At 45.6% G+C, this 25,245-nt stretch overlaps 1 protein-coding gene across 1 annotated transcript in view; it reads right to left on the bottom strand.

The window, feature by feature from the left end:
* Window positions 1-25,245, bottom strand: part of INTU (inturned planar cell polarity protein) — a 77,486-nt gene that overhangs the window by 7,615 nt on the left and 44,626 nt on the right. The window contains 11 exon segments of the mRNA XM_044273541.1: window positions 601-701; window positions 1,070-1,096; window positions 1,098-1,418; window positions 1,420-1,575; window positions 2,975-3,193; window positions 3,804-3,866; window positions 4,377-4,430; window positions 18,247-18,436; window positions 18,639-18,716; window positions 19,916-20,005; window positions 24,831-24,949. Coding sequence (XP_044129476.1) covers window positions 601-701; window positions 1,070-1,096; window positions 1,098-1,418; window positions 1,420-1,575; window positions 2,975-3,193; window positions 3,804-3,866; window positions 4,377-4,430; window positions 18,247-18,436; window positions 18,639-18,716; window positions 19,916-20,005; window positions 24,831-24,949 — 1,418 coding nt within the window.

The following is a 25,245-nucleotide window of genomic DNA, read 5'->3' as shown; positions in this document are numbered from 1 at the left end:
GCAGAGAGCAGCGCATTATACTCACGTGCGCTGTGGCTGCCGGTCGCTCCTTCTCATAGGTCTGTGCGGCGCATTGCTAATGCTGTAAGCATTAGCTATCCGCCGCACAGACAGAAGAAGGAGCGACCGGCGGCCACAGCGCACGTGAGTATAATGCGCTGCTCTCTGCTCACTAACATACCATGGCAGCCAGGACTTCAGCAGCGTGACTCCTGGCTGCCATGGTAACCGATCGGAGCCCCAGCATTACACTGCTGGGGCTCCGATCGGAACTGCAAACTGCCACCAATGATGGGGGAGGGGGACCCTGTGGGATATGGCCGGCACATTCATTGGTAGCGCAGTGGCCACAGTCCCTCCCCTCCTCCTCCTACTCTGTCCTCATTGGTGTTCAGCGGCAGCCGCGCACAGTGGGGAGGGATTCCCTCCTCCTCCTCCCTCCTCTGTGCCGGCCGACTCAGGAGAACATGGTGCGCGCGATCATATCGCGGTCCGGCGATATGGCGAAAATCCATATCGTGGCCCAAATTCATATCGCATATCGCCTATATCGCCTATACCGCCCACCCCTACCCCAAATCTTTCCCACTTGTCACTTACTTCACAGTGTTATATAGATCTTCTGCTTCTCTCTCTGAAAGGTTTCTTCTCAAGCTTCCCAAATTAAAAGGATTTGGAAGGGTGTATTTTTTCTTGCTGATCTGAAAATACAATACTATATAGTAAATGTATAGTATAATAAAACGTTGCACATTCAATTCTATTACAATTGAGAGTGAGCCTATATCATGGGAGGAATATAAAAAAACTTACTTGTGATCTGTCTACAATATTTCACCAAGTCAAAAAGTAAAATATCTTCAAGATTAATAGGATGGGATGGAGGGAGCCCACACATATCTGACATTGATGGCTTATCCTTGCGATCCGTCATCAGTGTCTGAGATGTGAATACCCCTTTATGTGTAGAAGTGGGTTGGCTCTAAGGACCATCCAATGCATTTATGGTTCACAGATATTGAGAAATCAATGTGTGGTTAGGCGTACCATTCACTCCACGAATACACACCTTAAGAACACTCCCATTCCCTCCGCTTCCTTTCTGAGCCTCCTGAGCCTTGCGATTCTCTCCTTCCAAATTTTCGGGTCAAGTCTGGAGTGGAGTGGAATCCAACACCAGTGTTTTCCCCTAAACCTTCACTGCCATTATCAGATCCTCCACTACTCCGAGTAGGACTTGGTCTACGAGTTCTTAGAGAAGTCTGGGAATCAGGAAGCGGGCTCTTCTTACTTAATGACTGACTGGCTTTCTTGGGAGTCTGAAGTTTATTCATCATGACAGAACTGACAACACTGTGGAACTTGTCCCGTGCAGAAGGAAGGAACCAATCAGCACATGATAAGCAGGGATTTGGAGACAGTATTCAGCCTTTCTTCTATACTTGTGTCCAGCATTTCTAACTGAAGAAGACAAGCTTTCAGTTGATCGACATATATGTAGTCGGGCCCTGGATTTCCAACTGCTTTAGAAGAGCAGCCGCCAGCTTCTAGTAGTGTGCACAGCATGAAATGTTTCTGTCAAAAAAAGTTGTGTGAAAGTGAAGTCGATACATACTGTAGATTCCTCATTTCTCATACAGGAACATATAGTGGTTCAAAAAGTCAGTGATACAGATAGTAAGAAGAACGAAACAATGACTCAAGATGTTGAGATTTTCCATGACACTGACATCATGGTACTACTTTCTTAGCACATGCAGTAATGTGTTCTGTTGCCAGATGAGGGGCGCAAGTGTTCTAGTTACAAAGTTTCCTGGTTGATAAGGTTGAAAGAAGACACAGGTCCTTCAGATCCTATCTATAATCCTAATGTGTTGATCCAGAGGAAGGCAAAAAACGCTGTGCGGCAGATGCCAATTTCCCCACTTTAGAGGAAATATTCCTTCCCAACTCCAAATAGGAAAATAAATCCCTGGATCAGTGTCCCGTCCCCAGAAATCTAGTACCCATAACCGGTGAAATTATATCTATCGGAAAAGGCATCTGGTCCCATCTTGAAAGTTCTGCCTTCAAAACTGGAGCAATTTCCAGCAAAGATGAAGTTTTACTTTAAAGGGGTTCTTAAAGGGGTAATTAATAAAATAAAATTACTGAAAATAACTAAATATAATTTTATTACAAACACGTTCCCAAATAGCTTTCATTTAATTTATAATGGCTTGTTTTCTGTAGTCGGATAAACATCAGGGGAAATAAAATGGCTGCTACTCTACTAGCACACACAAAACCCGTCCTAATAACACCGCTGGGACGGGTAATTCAAAACTTCAAGGCAGTTAACTAAAGAGCTTTCTCAGCCCTCCTAACTACTCTTGCTGTCATAATCACGATCTTACATACAGCTGATAAGATATCCGTATGTGTAGTAATAGGAGCAAAGTGAAAGTACAGAGAGGAGGACGGACGGGTGGGGGTAATGAGCAGCAGCGCTTGTATGCAGTCTGCTACATTACCACAGCCCACAGTAGTCTGTCTTGTCCCTCCTCGCTGTACTTTCACATTGCTCCCTTACCACACACAGTTGGTATCTTAGCAGCTATATGTAAGTTTTGAATTATCCCGTCCCAGCTGTGTTATTAGGACAGGTTTTTGTGTGCTAGTAGCGGCCATTTTATTTCCCCTGTTAACTGTCCCCTAGAGAAAACAAGCCATTATAAATAGATGAAAGCCATTTGGAAAAGTGTTCATAATAAAGTAATATTAAGGTATTTTCAGTAATTTTATTAATTCCCAGAGAACCCCTTTATGGTTTATATTATTTAGCGATGTTGTCATTAACTAAAGAGACATTTTCTATTCCAGCAAACAAAAACACCATTGATAAAAGAATATTACTTGGACCCATATACTGAGCAAAATGAGTCACAAAAATGAGCGTTCCTGGATATACATATAATTCTGGAGAAATGCTTACCAGGCCTACGATGAGAAGGAAGTACCGTGCCTCAGGCTGACGGAATGCATTCCTGCTCATTGATCCATTCTGTTCTAGATGATAAGAGGGATACACCTCCCTCCATACCACAAGCTGTCCAATCCGCTCTGATGCCAACGATAGCAAACAATAATGTCGGCAATAAAGGGCAACGTCAATCAGATCTTCCGTGGGCAAGTGATTAGCCAACAGATAACCCTAAAAGTAGGGGAAAACATTTTAGGCTTCTTTTTACACTGGCGTTTTGGATTCCGTTTGTGAGATCCGTCATGGGCTCTCACAAGCAGTCAAAAACGGATCAGTTTTGCCCTAATGCATTCTGAATGGATAAGGATCCGTTCAGAATGCATCAGTTTGCCTCCGTTCCGCTCTGGAGGCAGACACCAAAACGCTGCAGTGGCAAACGGATCCGTCCTGACACACAATGTAAGTCAATAGGGACGGATCAGTTTTCACTGACACAAAACAAAACGGATCCGCCCCACATTGACTTTCAATGGTGTTCAAGACGGATCCGTTTGGCCAATATTAAAGATAATACAAACGGATAAGTTTTGAACGGATGCATGACGTTGTACTGTCAGTGCGGATCAGTCTGTGCAGATCCATACCAAATGTGAGTGTGAAAGTAGCCTTAGTAATAAAAAAACTAATGTTCACAGCAAAATACAGTTATGTGATACCATTTCTTCTTGGTCTGCCCACAACCCCCCTGAGCCCATGACTATGTAGGAGTGGTCCATACAATGACTAAGACCAAGATCCGCTGATCCAGGACTTGTTTCTAACAGTTTCAATAAAAACTTACCTTGTAAAACAGGCAAGTCCCTAGAACCATGTACAAGCGTCTCATCTCATAGTAATCTTCAGACTGCAATGGTAGAAAACAATCACTAAAACACAGTGACCTAATTAGATGATTCAGGATGGGTTTTACGTTCAGGTTTTTATTCATACAGTTTCTGAAGCTAAAGCCAGGAATGGATCATAAGTAGAAGACATGTATAAAGGAAAGACAGCCTTCTCTCCTTATTGAAAAAAAAACAAAACAAAACAAAACTAAACATGAAAACCCAAAAATTAGCACCAAGGGGGTCATTTATCAAACTGGCGTAAAGTAGAAATGGCTTAGTTGCCCACAGCAACCAATCAGATTCCTCCTTTCATTCTCCAAAGGAGCTGTCCAAAATGAAAGATGGAATCTGATTGGTTGCTATGGGCAACTAAGCCAGTTTAATAAATGACCCCCTAAATGTCTGCCTGAAACAGCACACACAAGTGTTTCCGCTCAACCAAAGTGCCATATAAAATGGTTTATCAGTATACACAGTGGCATCCATTCAAGTATACAACTACTTCTTACATAATGGGAAGCGCTTACCAGCTCTGCAAAATCGAGTGCCTCCAAATCACTCAGCACTGTATCAATCTCTGTCTGAAATATTAAAAGAAACAACCCACTTAGATATGACACAGTGCACTAAACTGTTTCTTTGTTTCCACTAATATGGCTGGCCGATGTCAAGAACCAGAAGACAATACACATAGGAAAAGGGCAAAAACAGAAACCCTCTGCCTCATTAAAGCTCACATATCCCTCCGTAGATGGACAGGAGCCTGAAATCTGCCCCTACGGTAAAAGTAGTGTGCTGTTCCCCAAAGGTCAAGAGAGGAACCAACGAAGCTGGGCTGCTCCTTCGGCCATATAGCACCAACACTCGATACCTCTTTGCAAGATCTTTCCGGGTCCATGTTAGGCACATGGCACATGAGTTATTCATTTACCTTACAGGCAAAAAATAATAAAATCACATGGATTTAAACACAACATATAGAGGCTACATGTTATAGATATCTTCTGTCAGAGGTATAGAAGAACATATTTCCAATAAGCCCTATGGATAATTCGGGAAAAGAGACTCCCTCCTCCACAACAGTACATAAAATCTGATACTGCAGCCCAGAAATGAAATATTAATAATAAAAGATGTGGTGCTGTGGTGTCTACTAGAAAGATTACACCCCGACCTGGGGGTGAGGAGCGAGCACTCTCCATTACCTTCCATTTCAGTCAGGACTAAACCCCCACACAATGACTTTTACTTCAAGTGTCCATGGCAATGATGAAACCAGCTTGGCGGCTTTGTCCTGGTGCATACCTGTCACTGCATATACGTTCTATGACTTCAGGGAAAGCTCTGAGATTCCCAGCAGAACACCATACAGGTTGGTAATTCTGGTGCAGATGCGGCACAGCTTAAAGGGGTATTCTGGTTATAACAAATTATCCCCTATCCTGTAACTATCAGATCGTGGGGGTCCAACTGCTGGGAAAAATAAAAAATCACACCGCCGCTCCATTCATTTTTATGGGACCACTGGAGAGAACAGAGCGCTGTACTAGTAATGAATTGAGCGGTGGTATGCTTTTCCAACCAGCGACTCCATCCATTTCAAGGGGGGCTCCACAGTGTATTGGACCCCTGTTCTTGTGATCAGTGGAGGTCCCAGTGATTGGACCCCCACTGATCTGACACTTATTCCCTTTCAACTTATAATAACCGGAATACCCCTTTGATGCGTTCTTGAACTGGTTGAAATCTTTGGTCTGGCATCTTTTTTAATGACAGATGCCCGGTTGTGGCCATAGAATAACATCCTATCTGTATGGCCATCCTTGCCAGGCTATGAAGTCCATACAGCTGCTTCTGATGTAAGCGTCATATTGGCTACAGTTCTACAGCAATCACTGAATTATCATGAGGCAAGAACAGAGGTTGGTCTGTCTTTAGACTCCATCAACAGCAACACAAACCCTTTATTATAGGTCTACTAAAGAGTTGTCTGTGGCATTAAGTTCTTATATTTCCATACATTATGGGGGAGATGTATCAAAACTGGTGTAAAGTAGAACTGGCTTAGTTGCCCATAGCAACCAATCAGATTCCACCTTTCATTTTCCAAAGGAGGTGTGAAACATGAAAGGTGGAATCTGGTTGCTATGGGCAACTTAGCCAGTTCTACTTTACACCTGTTTTGATAACACCCTCCCCCCCGTTATCTACAGATCTAAATCCATATCCTTCACACTGGGGGGGGCGGGGGGGGGAGAGGTTCAACCAAATGTAAGTAATGTGTAATTATACCAGAGAGCTCGTGCTGAGGTAAAAGCAGAATATTGCTAAAAAAATCATCCGAAAAGTCAGCTCAGTGGCTTCTGAAGACCTGGAAGTGAGTGGCAGTGTATTTTGGCGCTGCTGGCAGTGCAGATTGGGGCCTGGTTCCTGTAAGGTGATGCATTCTTAAGCTGCATAAACCACACAAAGCATAGTTATCCTTATACACAGCCAGCTAAAAGTAAAGTGGATTAAATGTCGCCTTCAAAGAGCCCAGATAGGATGGAATCCTTCCAGTACCCATTCGGCACGACCACCTCTCAGCTTTAATTAAGACTTGAAAGTCCCAAGAAACTCAAAGCAGTCTGGGTCCGAGGCTAAACCTGTGCTGTTTCTTTCAAATTTAATTAATGCACTGTATTATTATATCTCCTTTTACTATGTTGTTTCTACGTATTGTTTCTCTGCTGCCATCTGCTGGCCGGAATTTGTATGCTGCACGCCTTGTTCCTTATCTATAAAGTTTTTCTCTGCTGGGCGTGGTTTTAGCAGCCTTGGTTCTTTGCAGTGCTGCACTCCTTGTGACTGGAGACACACATCTTGGCTTGGGAAGGCATCAGTTTTTGACCAGCAGTTGCCTCAGCAGTTGCCTCAGCAAAGACATCCACATCACAGCATCTACTGCATCACTGTACTGCATCACTGTATGTCACTGCTCTGGATCAAATAAACCCACGTTCGATTGCATCCTCATGTCTACGTCTGGATCCATCTAACCTGAGCATCTGCCGGTCCGGTCTGCTCCACTGCTTGGATACGAAGGTAGGACAGTCACAAGGTCATTATCAGTTACACCTTCATTCGCCTTCATGTGGGGACAGAACAGTCAAAAACTGCCTTAAAGCCTTATACCCCAGTAAATACCCGTCTCAACGTCCAATGCCCGGCTACAGGTTCCCTCAGAGCCCAGTGCCACACTCAGGAACCTCCCTTGCAACAGGCCCACTCGCAGCAAATCTGCCCGGCAACAGTGCACGTCCCACAAGCCCAAGGGGAAGCACGGCGTGTCCGCAGTAGATATACTCTCGTCTGGAAGTCCTCCACTACTCGCCAAGCCACTTTCTACATCCTATATTAACCCTTGCTCGCAGGATATAAGAACTGTTCACGCACGCGGGGCCTCCCTCAAACCAAAACCCCGCAATTCACTCAAAACACTTTAGGAACCTTATCGGGGTGCCTCATCTGAGCCGCACGGCAATTTTCAGCCCCCAATTCGAAAGTTCATTTTCTTAAAGAGACAGCGCACCTTAAATCAAAATGGCCGAAAAGGACCTCGTACAGTTCCCCAGTGATGAAACAAAGGAAATTCAACCTGATACTGATCATTATGAAGAGCTGGAGGTAGAATCCACACTTCCAGCAGACCAAGTCACGCGACCAAGGCGCTCTCTCAAACCAACTATAAAGATCACAGAAAATTATCACACCAGGAAAGATGAGCTATGTGACAACCTGGAAGAGCTATGGGAACGAGTTTCCTCCCTCATATCAGGACTTAAGTCCTCCTCAGGCGATGCCACCAGTTTACAAGTTGCCGTCGGGCGGCTGAACTCAGCCCATGAAAGATACAAGAGACTGTCCACAAGGTATATAACCTTTCTAAAAGACTCTAATATTGAAGAAGCCCCATCAGAATTGTGCAAGGCAGAATCAATAGACAGACAAAGAGACGCCATGGTGCTGGACGCTAAAGATAAAGTGGAACTCCGCATCTCTCATTTGCAAGAAACTAGATCACACAGATCGCATTCATCCAAACATTCCTCGCGGTCCTACAGATCATCATGCTCTAGAAGCTCCGCCCTGAGCGACAGATTACTAGAGGCTCGCATAAATGCAGAGCTATCCAAAGTGAGGCGTTCCTTCACCGAAAAGGAAGTCCTTGCGAGAACAGAAGCACAGATGGCGGCGGCCAAGAGGGCAGAAGCCAAGAGGGCAGAAGCGGAGGCAGAAGCCAAGAGGGCAGAAGCAGAGGCTCGAATAAAGATCCTTGAATCAGAGAGGGAAGAGGAAATTGCATTAGCGAAAGTAAGACTACTTGAGCAAGCATTGAGCCAAGGCTTTGATTCAGTCTGCTTACCACCAGAGGAGATAAGACGATCCAGTTGATCGCACCAGTGACTATGTTCTGAAACAGTTATCTGCACCGCCCCCAGTGTGCAGTACTGTCCAAGCCAATAACACTGAAACCTCCAAGTCAGCTCTACCTGCAGTGCCAGCGATACCCACAGCACCCGAGCAACCCAATAACAGTTCGCCCAGGCGCGCCCTCTCAAGGGCAGTTATTACAGCAAGATGGCTACCAGGTGTTTCCTGGCCTACCTCCACAGCTCAAGCAGGCAGTCATCAGAATCTACAGAGGCTAGACCACAGCTCAACCCTGCAGCAACATCATTCTACCCGGAAGCATCTCACCCTTTCACGCCAGCACAGCCTATACGCCCCAGGGGCATCACAAGTTGTCATGGCAACAAGCAGTGAGAGATCAGATATGTCTGAGTTTGCCAGGTTTATGGTGAGCAGAGAGCTAATTAACACCAGTCTCTCAAAATTTGATGACCGTGCGGAGAGCTACAGAGCCTGGAAGGCAACCTTCAAAGCTGCCATCGCCAACCTCAACCTAACTGCAGAGCAGGAGCTCGACCTCTTGATCTACTGGCTGGGCCCAGGCTCCACAAATCGCATCAAGAGCCTTAGAACTGTCTATGTGGGACAAGCAGAAGCAGGTCTCGCTGCAGCCTGGCAAAGACTCGAACGCACCTTTGGCAGTGCAGAAGCAATAGAGAAGGCACTATTCAGGAGACTGCAGAACGTTCCCAAGATCAGTCTCAAGGATGTCCACAAGCTTCAGGATTTAAGTGATTTGCTCATGGAACTGGAGCTCGCCAAAAGAGATCCTCGTCTGTCCGGGCTGTGCTACCTGGATACTGCCCATGGGGTGAACCCAATTGTCGTGAAGCTACCATACAGCCTGCAAGAGAAGTGGGCGGCATCAGTCTCAAGGTACAAAAGAGTGCATGACGTCACCTTTCCCCCATTTATTCATTTCTGTAGGTTCATCGATGAACAGTCCCAGATGAGGAACTGACCCCAGCCTCGACTTCCTGGAGTTCAATACTACAGCTTCAGTGACACCATCATCAAGGTATGAAAGTATTGTGCATAAACACAGAGACTTTAAGAGCAGCGTGAATGTTAGGAAGACTAACCTACTATCATCTGCAGTACCCACTGGTAAACAGTACACTACCTCATCAGGAGACAAGGCCTTCAATCGTGAATGTCCCATTCATAAAAAACCACACTCACTGAACAAATGCAGAGGATTTAGATCCAAAACCATACAGGAGCGCAAGAAAGTCCTCACCGAGCTTGGGGTATGTTTCAGGTGCTGCTGCTTCATTGGAGCACATGGCTAAGGACTGTAAATCCATTATCAAGTGTGAGGAGTGTCATAGTGAAAGACACGCCTCAGCTATGCACCCAACTCCACTCACAAGGGATTCACCGGCTGCTGTCACCACCAGTCCCGCTCCAAGTCACGGCGGGGAGCCCCAAAATAACGCCTAACACAGCCACTGCTGTTTCCTGCTCATGCTTGGACGTATGTGGGGAGGGCCAGAGTGAGAAATGTTGTGCCCGCATATGCCTAATCAAGGTCTACCCGGAGGGGCTACCAGAAAAGGCAGTAAAAATGTATGCCATCATTGATGACCAAAGTAACCGCTCCCTAGCAGGACCTAAATTCTTTGAAGCCTTTGGAATAAAGGGACCGTCAGAACCCTACATCTTAAACACCTGCTCGGGTCGCATAGAGACTAGCGGCAGGAGGGCACAAGGATTCATCGCTTGTTCCGTCAGTTGGAATACAGAAATACCTCTACCAACGCTGATCGAATGCGATCAAATACCCAACCATAGGGATGAAATTCCTACCCCGGAAGCTGCATTTCACCAACCACACCTAAGGCACACAGCCAACGTTATCCCACCTATGGACAACAACGCCAAGATTCTACTCCTGCTTGGCAGAGACAATCTAAGGGTACACAAGGTGCGTCAACAGTGTAATGGTCCCGACTATGCACCATACGCCCAGAGACTGGACCTGGGATGGGTAGTCATAGGAAATGTATGCTTGGATCAACCAAGAATCCACTCTTTCAAAACGTACGTGCGTGGAGATGGACGCACAACTTGCATTAAGCCTTGCCCTCATCACTACGAGGTGAAAGAGAAGCCTCCAGACCTCATACAACCACCTGACGACATTCCTCCCTTCTTTGCCGACAACTTGGGAAGATTAATCTTTCACACAAGCAAGGACGATGATAAAGTAGCTTTGTCAGTAGAAGACAGAGAATTTATCAAGATAATGGACAATGAGTTCCTTAAAGACGAAACCAATCACTGGGTTTCTCCATTACCCTCCGAGCTACCAGGGTGAGACTCCCGAACAATAGAGAACAAGCTCTGTCTAGATTTAACTCTCTTCAGCGTACCATGAACAGTAAGCCTGAGATGAGAGAACACATCGTTGCCTTTATCGACAAAATATTCCGTAACAACCATGCAGAACCAGCTCCATCCTTAGGGAAGAACGACGAGTGCTGGTACTTGCCTTCATTTGGAGTGTATCACCCACGGAAACCTAATCAAATTAGGGTTGTTTTCGACTCAAGGGCCGAACACCAAGGCAGGCAAATTACTGAGGGCAAATTACGGTCTAGCAGGCCTTTGGATTATAGGTATGAAAAAACGTGTGGCCCTAAGTACTGCATCAATGTGTGCACTGTCGTAAAGCAAGAGGAAAACAACTACACCAACAAATGGCCGACTTGCCTGCAGATAGACTATGTACAGAGCCGCCTTTCACCTATGTTGGCCTAGATGTCTTTGGGCCATGGATGGTATCCGCACGCAGGACCCGCGGCGGTCACGCAAACAGTAAGCGTTGGGCCGTACTATTTACTTGCATGAGTGTGCGAGCAGTTCACATAGAGGTGATAGAATCTATGGACACATCCAGCCTTATTAATGCCTTAAGACGGTTCTTCGCAATCAGAGGACCAGTAAAACAATTGAGGTCTGACCAGGGAAGCAACTTCATCGGAGCCTGTAGAGAACTTAACATCGACACCAAGTCCATTCAAGATCAGTTGGCGGAAAAAGGTTGCACCTGGATTTTCAACCCTCCTCACAGTTCCCACATGGGGGGCTCCTGGGAGAGAATGATCGGCATCTCACGCAACATCTTAAATTCTATGTTGATGGATGTAAACTCGTCTAGACTCACACATGAGACTCTAGTTACTCTTCTCGCTGAAGTTTCAGCCATTATCAATTCAAGACCCCTTGTGCCAGTGTCTATGGATCCTGAAACACCAGCCATATTGACTCCGGCTATTCTACTTACCCAAAAAACTGAGAGTACGCTTATTCCTAGTGGAGAATTCACTCATGCTAACATCTATCAAAAACACTGGAAACGTGTACAATATCTAGCAGATTACTTCTGGAACAGGTGGCGAAAGGAATACCTCAGTGTTCTTCAAGGAAGAAGAAAATGGCAACACCACAAACCAAACTTGAAGGAAGGAGACCTTGTATTGATGAAAGAGCAACAAACCGAAAGGATTGACTGGCCTGTTGGGCTAATTTCAAAGGTTTTCCCTAGCAAGGATGGTAAGGTCCGGAAGGTGGAGTTGAAGATCTTCAGGAAAGGCGAGCTTAAAACGTTCTCAAGACCAATCAATGAACTCATCTTAATACTACCCATCGAGAACGTCCCTGACGGGTGAACAGGACTGTATTTAGCTTCGCAGATCTTCTCCATTCCAAGTTGAAAACAGGACTATCTATGTTTTGCATTCTAACATGTTTTTTTTACAGGTTGTTTATATTTTATGGACATTCGTCATAGTGAAATCCCCAAAGTGAATTTCAGACGGGGAGTGTGCTGTTTCTTTCAAATTTAATTAATGCACTGTATTATTATATCTCCTTTTACTATGTTGTTTCTACGTATTGTTTCTCTGCTGCCATCTGCTGGCCGGAATTTGTATGCTGCACGCCTTGTTCCTTATCTATAAAGTTTTTCTCTGCTGGGCGTGGTTTTAGCAGCCTTGGTTCTTGTCACTTCCTGTAGCCATTTTCAGTGCTGCACTCCTTGTGACTGGAGACACACATCTTGGCTTGGGAAGGCATCAGTTTTTGACCAGCAGTTGCCTCAGCAAAGACATCCACATCACAGCATCTACTGCATCACTGTACTGCATCACTGTATGTCACTGCTCTGGATCAAATAAACCCACGTTTGATTGCATCCTCATGTCTGCGTCTGGATCCATCTAACCTGAGCATCTGCCGGTCCGGTCTGCTCCACTGCTTGGATACGAAGGTAGGACAGTCACAAGGTCATTATCAGTTACACCTTCATTCGCCTTCATGTGGGGACAGAACAAAACCTCTGTTTCCAGGGGCAGCGTTGTGGCAAACGCATCCAGCTGCCAGACGGCCGGGCACACACAATGAGCGGAATCTGGCCTCGTCTGCAACAAGTACATTCAAGGTGACTACTAATACACTTCATTTATAATAGGGCATATAGAAATCCCTTCTAATATGCGCCTCAGCTGCTGCAGAACCTCTTCAATGATTGATATGAAACACCCCATTCATTTTATAGAGAAGGTCTGTAGCAGCTGGGAAACAGAAAAGCATTATACACCCTGCCGATGCTAAACAGTGATTGACATAAAATAATTTACAACAGTGATTTGTGAGAGACCACTTCTGTAGAAAGAGGGTTAAAGCGGCCGTATGTAGTGTTGTCTGGCCTCCGGACCGCAGGGGGAGTACCATTAGTTGCCAAGCTGCGTCTGAACTTGCCATTTGAAAATATGAGAGACGGCTACTTGGCAATTAGTGGTGGTAATCGGAATGGTCCATGGTCAGACCATACTGTGTACAGGCAACCCTGAGGCTAGGTTCACACCTGAGCGTTTTACAGCACGTTCCTACGCGCTGTAAAACGCTCAACAGGCAAGAACCAATGATTCCCTATGGGAATGGTTGACACCTGAGCGTTTTACAGCGCGTACGATCGCGCTGTAAAAACGCCCAACGCCACAAGAAGTACATGAGCTTCTTTGGGGCGTCTTGTCGCACGTTCCCGTACATAGACTTCAGCGGAAACGCGCGACAATGGGCGTTCGCTTGTTCCGGAGCCGCGTATGCGAGACGCCCGGAGAATCGCGCATACAGAGCGCTCCATCGCGAACGCTCAGGTCTGAACCCAGCGTTGGGGCTTGTTCACACAGTGGATTTTGTGTACACATAATCCATCTCCCATTGTTGGCAGTGGAAGTCCACGCAGCCATTCATTCTGCTGCAGATGACTTCCACACGGATTTCCAAACCACATCAAGAAGGGACCACAGTTAGCAGCAGCGGGTGTCTGCACATGGATTAGCCCCATTGAATAGGACTTAAAGGGGAGTTATTTTTTTGTCCTTGTATGTTTCTAACTAATAAAATGTAAGGGGTTTTCAATGCACTTACTGCATCTGCAGTGGCTGGTTTCTCAGATTCCACTGAGGGTCACATGACCTGTGATGTCAGCTTCTCTCTGTGCTCTGATGATGTTTAGTGCACAAGCCTGAGAGAGCAGATATGAGTCTGTACAGATGTCACTGTGCTGGCCACGCCCCCGAGCACTGCTGTCTGCCCTCTCCTTGGAGTCTTCAGGAATCTTTAACCCCCTTCTGCAACTCACACTCAGGGCTGGAGGCTTTACTGAGTAGCTGCAGACAATTAAGAGACACAGGATCTTCCCTCCTCATCCTGCAGACAGAGAGCTGACAGACCGGAGGAGTTCTGCAGAGCATTGCACAGAAACAGTTAGGGGGGGGGGGGGGGGGGAAGATCCTGTGTGTATCAGCGGTGTCATTGTACAGCTGGGACTTGTAGTCCTACACATACAACATGCTGCTAAGCATCCTAGCAGTCGGACATGTCACTCAGGGCAGCACATTTACTCACTCCCTTTGCAGAGCAGGGGGAGGGGCACTAATATTCATGAGGAAAACCTCTGAGATTACCGTTATTGCAGGTAAACAAAGGACCAAAAGAGAACCAGGGAAATTAGGAAATAGAATTTTTGTTTGCCTAAAACTTGCTTAGCTTAGGGTACTTTCACACTTGCGTTGTTGGATTCCGCCAGGCATGCGGATCCGTCTCACAAATGCATTGCAATACCGGATCCATCTGTCTGGTTGTCATCCAGAGAAAACAGAACCGGTATTTATCTTTTTCACATTTTTAAAAGGTCTGCGTATGCGCAAACCCGGATTAGTTTTTCCGGAACACTCGGGCCGGATCCGGCATTTATGCATTTCAATGGAAAATAATGCCGGATCCGGCAAGTGTTCCGGAATTTTGGACGGAGAAAATACCGCAGCATGCTGCAGTATTTTCTCCGTCCAAAAAACGTACAGTGACTGAACTGAAGACATCCTGATGCATACTGAACGGATTGCTCTCCATTCAGAAAGCATTAGGATAAGGCTACATGCACACGACCGTATGTGTTTTGCGGTCCGCAAATTGCGGATCCGCAAAAAAAAAAACGGATGACGTTTCTGCGGATCCGTTTTTTTTGCAGATACATTGTAATAATAAGATTTCTCCCGTGCATCCCCCATACTCTGGAACTCGCTACCCCAACATATCAGACTCTCACCTAGAGTGGAATCCTTCAAAAGAAACCTGAAAACCCACCTCTTCAGACAAGCCTACAACCAATGACCCTGCTGCCTCTATACCGCCATGACCAACTTAACCCGCACCTACTGTGTCCTTCTCCCATACCATGCAGATTGTAAGCCCTCACGGGCAGGGCCCTCTCTCCTTCTGTACCAGTTTGTAACTCATCTTGTTTATGATTAGTACAATTGTCTGTTATGTATGTGCACCGCTAAATAAATAAAAATAATAATAATAATAATAATAATGCCTATCCTTGTCCGCAAACTAGAAAAAAAATAGGACATGCACAATTTTTTGGGCGGACAGCACACGGTGGGTCCGCATCCTATCCACAAAAAAAGACGGAACGGACACGGAAACAAAACACGGTCGTGTGCATGAGGCCTAAAACTGATCCGTTTTTTTCCGGTAGTGAGCCCCTAGGACGAAACTCAATACCGGAAAAGTTTAACGCAAGTGTGAAAGTACCCTTAGTTATATATTGCTGACCATCAGATTTAGGCCTCATGCACACGACCGTTGTGTGCACCCGTGGCCGTTGTTCCGTTTTCCGTAACTTTCTGCGGACCCATTGACTTTTCAATGGGTCCGTTGAAAACTCGGAAAATGCACCGTTTGTCATCCGCCTCCGTGATCCGTGTATCCTGTCCGTCAAAAAAATATGACCTGTCCTATTTTGACGGACAACGGTTCACGGACCCATTCAAGTCAATGGGTCCGTGAAAGAACACGGATGCACACAAGATTGGCATCCGTGTCCGTGATCCGTGGCCGTAGGTTACTTTCATACAGACTGATCTGAAGATCCGTCTGCATAAAAGCTTTTTCAGAGCTGAGTTTTCACTTTGTGAAAACTCAGATCCGACAGTATATTCTAAAGGTGGGGACGCTTCTAGTTAGAATATACTACGAACTGTGTACATGACTGCCCCCTGCTGCCTGGCAGCACCCGATCTCTTACAGGGGGCCGTGATCAGCACAATTAACCCCTCAGGTGCTGCACCTGAAGAAGGGGTTAATTGTGCGTATCATAGCCCCCTGTAAGAGATCCGGGGCTGCCAGGCAGCAGGGGGCAGACCCCCCTCCCTCCCCAGTTTAAATTTCATTGGTGGCCAGTGCGGCCCCCCCCCTCTATTGTATTAAATATCATTGGTGGCCAGTGCGGCACCCCCCCCAGCCACTCCCCCTTCCTCCCTCTATTGTAATAATAACATTGGTGGCCAGTGTACGGCCTCCCCTCTCCCCCCCCCCCCCCCCGATCATTGGTGGCAGCGGAGTTCCAATCGGAGTCCCAGTTTAATCGCTGGGGCTCCGATCGGTAACCATGGCAACCAGGACGCTACTGCAGTCCTGGTTGCCATGGTTACTTAGCAATAGTAGAAGCATCATACTTACCTGCTGACTGCTGCGCTGTCTGTGACCGGCCGGGAGCTCCTCCTACTGGTAAGTGACAGATCATTAATGCGCAGCACAGACCTGTCACTTACCAGTAGGAGGAGCTCCCGGCCGGACACAGACATCGCAGCAGCCAGCAGGTAAGTATGATGCTTCTACTATTGATAAGTAACCATGGCAACCAGGACTGCAGTAGCGTCCTGGTTGCCATGGTTACCGATCGGAGCCCCAGCGATTAAACTGGGACTTCGATCGGAACTCCGTTGCCACCAATGATCGGGGGGGGAGGCCGCACACTGGCCACCAATGTTATTAATGCAATAGAGGGAGGGAGGGGGGGCCGGGGGAGGCCGCACACTGTGCCACCAACGTATTAATACAATAGAGGGAGGAAGGGGGGGGCCGCACACTGTGCCACCAATGTTATTAATACAATAGCGGGAGGGAGGGGGGCCGCACTGGCCACCAATGATATTCAAACTGGGGAGGGAGGGGGGTCTGCCCCCTGCTGCCTGGCAGCCCTGATCTTACAGGGGGCTATGATACGCACAATTAACCCCTTCAGGTGCGGCACCTGAGGGGTTAATTGTGCTGATCACGCCCCCCTGTAAGAGATCAGAGGCTGCCAAGCAGCAGGGGGCAGTCATGTACACAGTTTGTAGTATATTCTAACTAGAAGTGTCCCCATTACCATGGGAACGCCTCTGTGTTAGAATATACTGTCGGATATGAGTTTTCACGATGTAACTCAAATCCGATGGTATATTCTAACATAGAGGCGTTCCCATGGTGATGGGGACACTTCTAGTTAAAATATACCATCGGATTGGAGAAAACTCTGATCCGATGGTATAAAAGGGACTCCTGACTTTACATTGAAAGTCAATGGGGACGGATCCGTTTGCAATTGCACCATATTGTGTCAATGTCAAACGGATCCGTCCCCATAACGACTTTTTTTTCATGTCCGTGGAACCTCCAAAAATCAAGGAAGACCCACGGACGAAAAAACGGTCACGGATCACGGACAAACGGAACCCCGTTTTGCGGACAGTGAAAAAATACTGTCGTGTGCATGAGGCCTTACAGTGCTATATATTTTTTTTCATAACTCGGACAACCCCTTTAAGCAGCAGTATGACCTCCGGCATACAAAAGGCAAAACCACAGCAGCATCTAAAGCGATGCAAAAAGGCGGGGTGTCCACAACACAGTGGAAACACGGGCACAATACAGCCAAAAACAGACTATCCCTAAGGTTTGCAGCTGTTTGGTATTAGATCAACCGCAAATTGATTGACAAAAAATTGCTTAAGGCCAGACTCTAATGAGCAAGTTGAATGCGGGAAACACGCTGCATGTGTAAGTGTGACGTCCCGACCTGTACTCCTCTGATATAATGATTTATAATGCTGTGCATCCCTGCCAGATCTACTGAATTGTTCTGACATATTGCAGTCAGTATAATTCAGTAGATACAGGTCTGGCAGGCACACACAGCATTATAATACCATGTGATCCTGTGGGAGGAGCACAGGACAGAACGGGAAATCACAATTACACACGCAGAGGGTTTCTTGCATTCAACTGTGTCGTCTAAGTTTGGCCAAAGGCGCGGTTTTACAGGGACCTCGTGGGCATTAACATTAAGCAAGCCACTGCCAATCAATTATTGACAATCTAATACATTACTTGCGGCTTGTGCATTTTTCATCCGTGTCAGCACCTCATGTCCACTGTCCGTCAGTTGCCCCATGTGGCTGTACCCTCAGTAATAAAACTAATAAGGTTATTTTTTAAATCATTTTCAAACATTTTGAACGTGACCTTATTTTACGAAATAAACAGGTTTAGGGGGGCTTATTTAGCCAAGCTCTCCTCGCCACAAAACTCACGAAGAAAAGATACCTTGATATCTTCAGGCAAGGACAGCCATCGTACTCCCGGAAGGTTATCAGCTAACTGCGAGCTACTGGCGTCATAGAACTCCGTCCCCTGGCTTGTGCTTGCACGTAAGATGGATAGCCTCACTGTGCGCTGGAAAAAGAGGCTAAAGAAATGATCAAGGCGAGACACATTTTCTGCTTGACAGAAGGCCCTGCAACACAAAAGTGGAACCCAAATCAAAGAAATGCTCACAATAGTGGAACGGGAAACTTCAGGATAAAAAATCCATTTGGACGTACAGCCACATAGCATGCACAAAGACACTGTGGGAGGGACCCCAAAGAATCGCCTCAGTAATTTTACACACTTAGCATGACAATAGGCTCCCGATTTTCTCATCGCATCCAACCTACCGATCCAAGGACTTGTACATGAACTTTAATGTCCTAACTACATCAGCCGTCATGTTCTTCAAATGTAGAAGTGAAATTCTGACAAAACAAAAGATGTTTAGCAGTAAAATCTCCTTCTCAAAATGCTTTTTAGAGCAGTATTATACAGTGAATGTCCTTTAATGTACATCAGTACCTATTCAGGATTAGCAGATGGTTATAACAAATAAATGGTAAATAGTCTTACTTTCCTCCACCTGAAGTGGACATACAAGTACCATATGTTGGTCTACAGGGTTACCAATGTGTTCCTGCTTCTATGGAGAGGGTTCTGAAATCTCCACTCTTAAGTAAAGGTGGCCCTGCATATTCAATAGCTGTTGGATGATCAATTGTTTGTATGTCTTCCGACTTCGTCCCTACTCTTTCATACACATTTAGCGCCGATCAACGTGTATGTGTACTTAACGAGGAAAGCGGAGAAAGCCGTTGTTAAATGCTTCTGGCGGCAGCCTATCGCCCAGGAGAACAAAAGGATCGGGCAAAAATATTCATTTTGCCTGATCCTTCTATGACTGTTATCAGATGCTCAGGAGCTCCCTATACACATTAATGTCACATTAAGAGCTTTTTAAATTTATATCTTGTGAGTATAATCATTTTTTTAATTACCTTACAGGAGCGACAGTTACACCGTGTTAGGTCTTTATCTTATTCAAAGCTGTACAAAATGTATGCCACAACTCTGACACCTCAACGTCCAACATGTCCAAAACTCCTCACGGTCAGAGAAGTGGAGATTGAAACCCTTCCTGTAGTAACACAACTCATGACTAGAGACCTTTGTTCTACTGCTGGGTCCACCACTGATCATGAGAATGGGGGGCCTGTGCATCCCATTTGACTGGAGTGGAAGAAATGCATACGTGTCTGTTGTTCCATTCAACTCTATGGGACTGCCAGAGTCCTATCTCCGGCAGCCCCATAGAGCTGAATGGAGTGCATGGTCCCAGCTCCATTCAAATAGGGAAGCACGGGCCCTATTCTAGTGATAATCGGAGGCCCTAACAGACCCCCACCCCCGATCCTGTGCAAAGAGGATAAGTTGTCTTCATGGGACAACCCCTTTTACACTTAAAATAAGGTTTTGCCGCAGTACCTCTGCACATACCATGGGAGTTTTCAAAGCTTTTGTCATGATTTTCTGCTAAAACCTAAGATTCTACTGTAAAATGTGAATGCTACAATGTACAGATTGCCACTAAAACCACTGCCAATAAGGATTAAGCCTGCCCTACCTGTCTGCAGGAAGCGAAATCAAGAATAAATGGTCGGACTCTTTCCAGTATGAAACGTGGACCAATTTCTTGTTCAAAATCAGAGACGTGCTTAGAGAAAAAAAATTTAAAAAGGGAAAGAGAAGAATTTAGACTGATGTTAGGATGCGCTGTTGGGTTATATTCTGCCCTTGTCCATACAGGTGGGGGATATATACATACATACATACATCTGTTTACCATTTATGCAAGAAAGCCGATCCAGGGATTTTATTCAGAAATTCTGCCACATTTAGATTTTAGATGGAATTTTTTAGTAGCAGCAGTGCAGGGTACTGCGGTTTCATCCGAATCACCTCAGCCACTACTGATTAGACAGTCTGCAGATAGAGGAGACCATGTAACCAACGTGGAGATCGCAGCACTCGCACAAGCACTGTGGTCTCTTCAAACAGCAGATCATCGGGGCGAGTCAGACCTACTATGACCTGATATTGATGGCCTACTGGGAGTCCGATCCACAAAAACCACTTTAACACAAAGAGAATTTTATCAAGGTGGAAGCTATGTTCAAAATAAACTGCTGCTATTGGTTTCTTTGAGGCAACCAATATGCCCACTATTACTGCTCCTACAAGTCCCTAAAAAGGTATACTCAAAGACTGCGGATTCTGCCCAGTCTGGCGGGTTTAATGCCCCATTCACATTCGCCAAAAAGCTGTGGATTAGCTGCATTGTACCGTAATTGCGATAATCCATATGTATGAATCTGCAGCATAAATCCACTTTTTATAGCAACAGATTTCCTTTAAAAAAAATCTTATAGGATTTTCTTCTGAAAACACTCACATATGAATGTCAACTGTACAGTAATATAAAATGCATTAGAAAAGTCTTTATACTCTCTTACTTCTGTCACAATTTGTTATGTGGCAGCCATGTGCAAAAAATTTTTTTTAAAGAAAAATAAATCACGTTTTTCCCATCATTCTGCACTCAATACCCTATAAATGAGGAAGTGAAAATAGAATGTTAGAAATCTTTGCTAATTTATAGAAAAGGAAAAACTTAAAATTGTGCCGTGACATAAGTATTCAGAACCTTTACTCAGGACTTAGTTGAAGCACCTTTGGCAGCGATTGCAGCCTCCAGTCTTCTTGGGTATGATGCCACAAGGTTTTGGGGATTTTCTGCTAATCTTCTCTGCAGATCCTCTCAAGCCCTGTCAGGTTGGAAGGGAACTGTTGGTGGACAGCTATTTTCACATCTCTCTAGAGAGGTTAGATCAGATTGAAATCAGAGCTCTGGCTGGGCCACTCAAGGACATTCACAGAGTTGTCCCTAAGCCACTTCTGTGTTGTCTTGGCTGTGTGCTTCGGGTCATTGCCTTGTTGGAAGTTAAAACTTTTATCCCAGTTTGAGGTCCAGAGAACTGTGGATCAAGTTTTTATTAAGAATATCTCAGAAATTTACTCTATTCAGCTTTCCTTCAACCCGGACTAGTCTCCTCAGCCCAGCTGCTGAAAAACACCCCCACAGCATGATGCCGCCATGGTAGGCCTGGTATTGGGCCAGTGATGAGCTGTGCTTGGTTTCCTCCAGACATGGTAGAGAGAAACAAAATGATGACAGTCGGAGATCAAACGTCTCACCGGACTTTTACCAACTGTCACATTTGGTGTAGGATGGATCGGGAAAAGGGCGAAGAAAAAAAGCGCCACTCTCAAGGTAACAAATAATAAAGGCTAGATAACACCAAAAGGGGTGAGAGGTGGTGTCAAAGGAACCAATCCAGAAGGATAGTATATCAAAAGGAATCTCATCCAGCGTAATAATAGCAGTAAAAATATAAGGGGTGCCAAGTGAAGCTGCAAAAGGTGCCAGCTGCAAAAGAAGAGCATGGCAGAGGAAGAGATAAAAGTTCAAAGAAGGTGGTCCCTCGAGAGGGACTAGATGAGAATTGGTAGGTATGGTGGTATGGAGAAAGATCTCATACTGAGAAGGTAATAAAAACACAAAATAGACAATAAGCATAAATAAAAGGAAATATTAGTCAACTCACTTCACTGGGGGGGGTCGTATCCAGGATAAGCTCAAGACACCTGGGACGATTAACCCCCCCGGCCATGCTCGCATGTAGTGTAGTAGAGATTGAAGTCGGCAAACCGGTCGTGTAGTGGAGATGGAAGTCAGCACACGGGTCCTAAGCCTCTAGTCAATCTCTTTATTCAATAGATATGCAGCTCGATGCGTTTCAGGGAGTTTTCTATACCCCCTTCATCAGGAGCAAATACATATCTATTGAATAAAGAGATTGAGATTTTCTCTCTTCCACGTGTTCCTCCAGACAGGACGTTTCAATCGAAGCCAAAAAGTTCAATCTTAGCTTCATCAGACCAGATGAGAGTGCATTCACACGACCGTATAAATGGATCCGCATCCGTTCCTCAATTTTGCAGACCAATTCATTTCAACGGGGCCGCAAAAGATGCGGACCATTGTTCAGTTCTGCGGCCCCACAAAAAAATATGGAGCATGTCCTATTCTTGTCCACGGTTGCGGACAAGAATAGGCATTCTCTATATAGCGCACACAGTAGGTATTCGTGTTTTGCGGATCCGCAATTTGCGGACCACAAAACACTTATGGTCGTATGAATGTGCCCTTAGTGTTCATGCACACGACCATAGCCTGTTTTGTGGTTCACAAATTGAGGATACGCAAAACACGGATACCGGCCGAGAGAATGCAGACATTTTTGTTCGCCTTCACAATGTCCTATTTTTGTCCGCAAAAAAGGACAAGAATAGGACATGTTCTATTTTTTTGTGGGGCTGCATCTGACCCGCAAAAAAATGTGTATCGGATGTGGACAAAAACCACAGGCGTGTTTATGAGCCCTAAATCTTTATTCACACATCAGTGTTTTGGTCAGTGATTTCCATCAGTGATTGTGAGCCAAACCCAGGATTAGACCCTATACAGAGATAAGGTATATAAGGTATATCTGTACCTGTTCTGTTTTTAGATCTGCACAATAACTGATGGAAATCACTGACCAAACACCGACTGTATGAATAACACAGGAGTCCTTTAGGTGCTTTTTTTTTTTGCAAACCCCATGATGGCTTTCGTGTGTTTTTTTTTCTTTTAAACTAGGCAGGGGCTTCTTTCTGGCCGCTCTGCCATAAGGCCCAAAATAATGGAATGTTGCAGTGATGGTTGACCTTGTGGAAGTTTCTCTTATCTGCACACTGGATCTTTGGCTCTCAGTCAGAGTGACCATTGGGTTCTTGATCAACTCTCTTACCAAGGCCTTTTCCCTAAATACCGTATTTTTCGCCGTATAAGACGCACCGGCGTATAAGACGCACCTAGGTTTTTGGGGAGGAAAATAAGAAAAAAAATATTTTGAACTAATTGTGGTCTGTGGGTGATGCACTGTTATGGGGATCTGTGGATGACGCACTGTTATGGGGGATCTGTGGGTGACACTTATAGGGGATCCTCTCTGGATGGCGCTGTTATGAGGATCTGTGTATGACAGTTATGGTGGGGATCTGTGGATGACACATATATAGCATCTTATGCTATGTGTCATCCACAGATCCCCTCCATAAGTGTGGGGGTCGCATTTGCTTTTATAATGGGGGTGGGGGTCGCATCTGCATTTATAATGACAGCGGGGCCCGTGCAGTGACTGTATTCTACTACACGGGCCCCGCTTACTGTACAATCATATCCCTAATACCGTAGTTAATTGTTGTGTGCACTGCATGTAAAAGCATAATGAGCGATGATGAGCGCTATTACTTACAATTAGAAGCGCTTGCCGTTCGGAGCAGGGAGGAGGGAGGAGGCAGGAGGCAGGCCGGGAGGACGGGCGCTGGCAGTGTGAGTCATCCGTCATGCGCCCACGCCGCCTGCTTCATTCATGAAGCAGGCGGCGCAGGCGCGTGACGTATGACTCACACTGCCAGCGCCCGTCCTCCCGGCCTGCCTCCTGCCTCCTCCCTGCTCCGAACGGCAAGCGCTTCTAATTGTAAGTAATAGCGCTCATCATCGCTCATTATGCTTTTACATGCAGTGCACACAACAATTAACTACGGTATTAGGGATATGATTGTACAGTAAGCGGGGCCCGTGCAGTAGAATACAGTCACTGCACGGGCCCCGCTGTCATTATAAATGCAGACGCCGGCCCCCAGCCCCTCCTCCCTCACAGCTGATATACCCGCCGCACGGCATCGCGGCGGGTGTATCATTGAAAACTAAGCAAAATCGGCTACATTCGCCGTATAAGACGCACTGCTATTTCCCCCCCACTTTTGGGGGGGAAAAAGTGCGTCTTATACGGCGAAAAATACGGTACTTAGTTTGGTGGGGCAGCCAACATTAGGAAGAGTACTGGTTGTTCCAAACTTCTTCCATTTAAGAATCATGGAAGCCACTGTGCTCCAGGTAACTTTCAGTGCAGCAGAAATTATTTTGTACACTTCTCCAGATCTGTGCCACCACACAATCCTATTTATGAGCTCTAGAGAAATATATTTCCTCCTCATGGCTTGGTTTTTTCTCTGATATGCAATCTCTGCTGTGAGACCTTATATAGACAGGGACATGTCCTTCCAAATGATGTCCAATCCACTGAATTTACCACAGGTGGACACCAATCAAGATGTAGAAACATCTCAGAGATGATCAAGAGAAATGGGAGGCCCCCAGAGCCATAATTGAAGTGGCATTGCAAAGGGTCGGAATACTTATGTCCATGTGAAATTTTAGTTTTTCCTTTTTAATAAATTAGCAGAAATTTCTAAAATAAATGGATAAAATGGATAAATAGAATTTGTAATCCTTTGGCATAAGACAACAATTCAAGGACTTAAATATATTGGTGTTTGTTTGCATGAAGCTGAGCTATGGCTACACTTACCTAACTACACAGGCTCCTGTCACATTTTGCAGCATGTCACTTAGCGTTAGAAATAATCCTCGTACACTTTTCAGCTTCTGCGAAGCTTCAGACACAGGATACTGGTAGAGAATTTCCTGCTGTAAAATGAAGGTCCGTTAGCACACACACATTTCTACAATTTGGATGAACAGGTTTGTTACAAACAAATCCCTGACTTGCTCTGGCATAGGGTGAACAAGGATCCCAGGGCACCGATTCCTGGCGCCATATTTCAGATTTTTGCTGACAGATCCTGCTGATGCAATTCAGGTCATCAGATCCTCATCATCAGCCTCTTCTGCCCTGGCACTGCTGATTCTAGGGGGCAGCCCTGCTATTCTGCACTATGAAAAGTGTGTATCCTATTATTAACAACATTTTATTATTGGCTCTT

Source organism: Bufo gargarizans, unplaced genomic scaffold (genome assembly GCF_014858855.1).
Source record: "Bufo gargarizans isolate SCDJY-AF-19 unplaced genomic scaffold, ASM1485885v1 fragScaff_scaffold_726_pilon:::fragment_2:::debris, whole genome shotgun sequence".
NCBI classification, from domain to species: domain Eukaryota; kingdom Metazoa; phylum Chordata; class Amphibia; order Anura; family Bufonidae; genus Bufo; species Bufo gargarizans.
The sequence above is the reverse complement of the archived record's forward strand: the minus strand, read 5'-3'. Positions and strand labels throughout refer to the sequence as shown.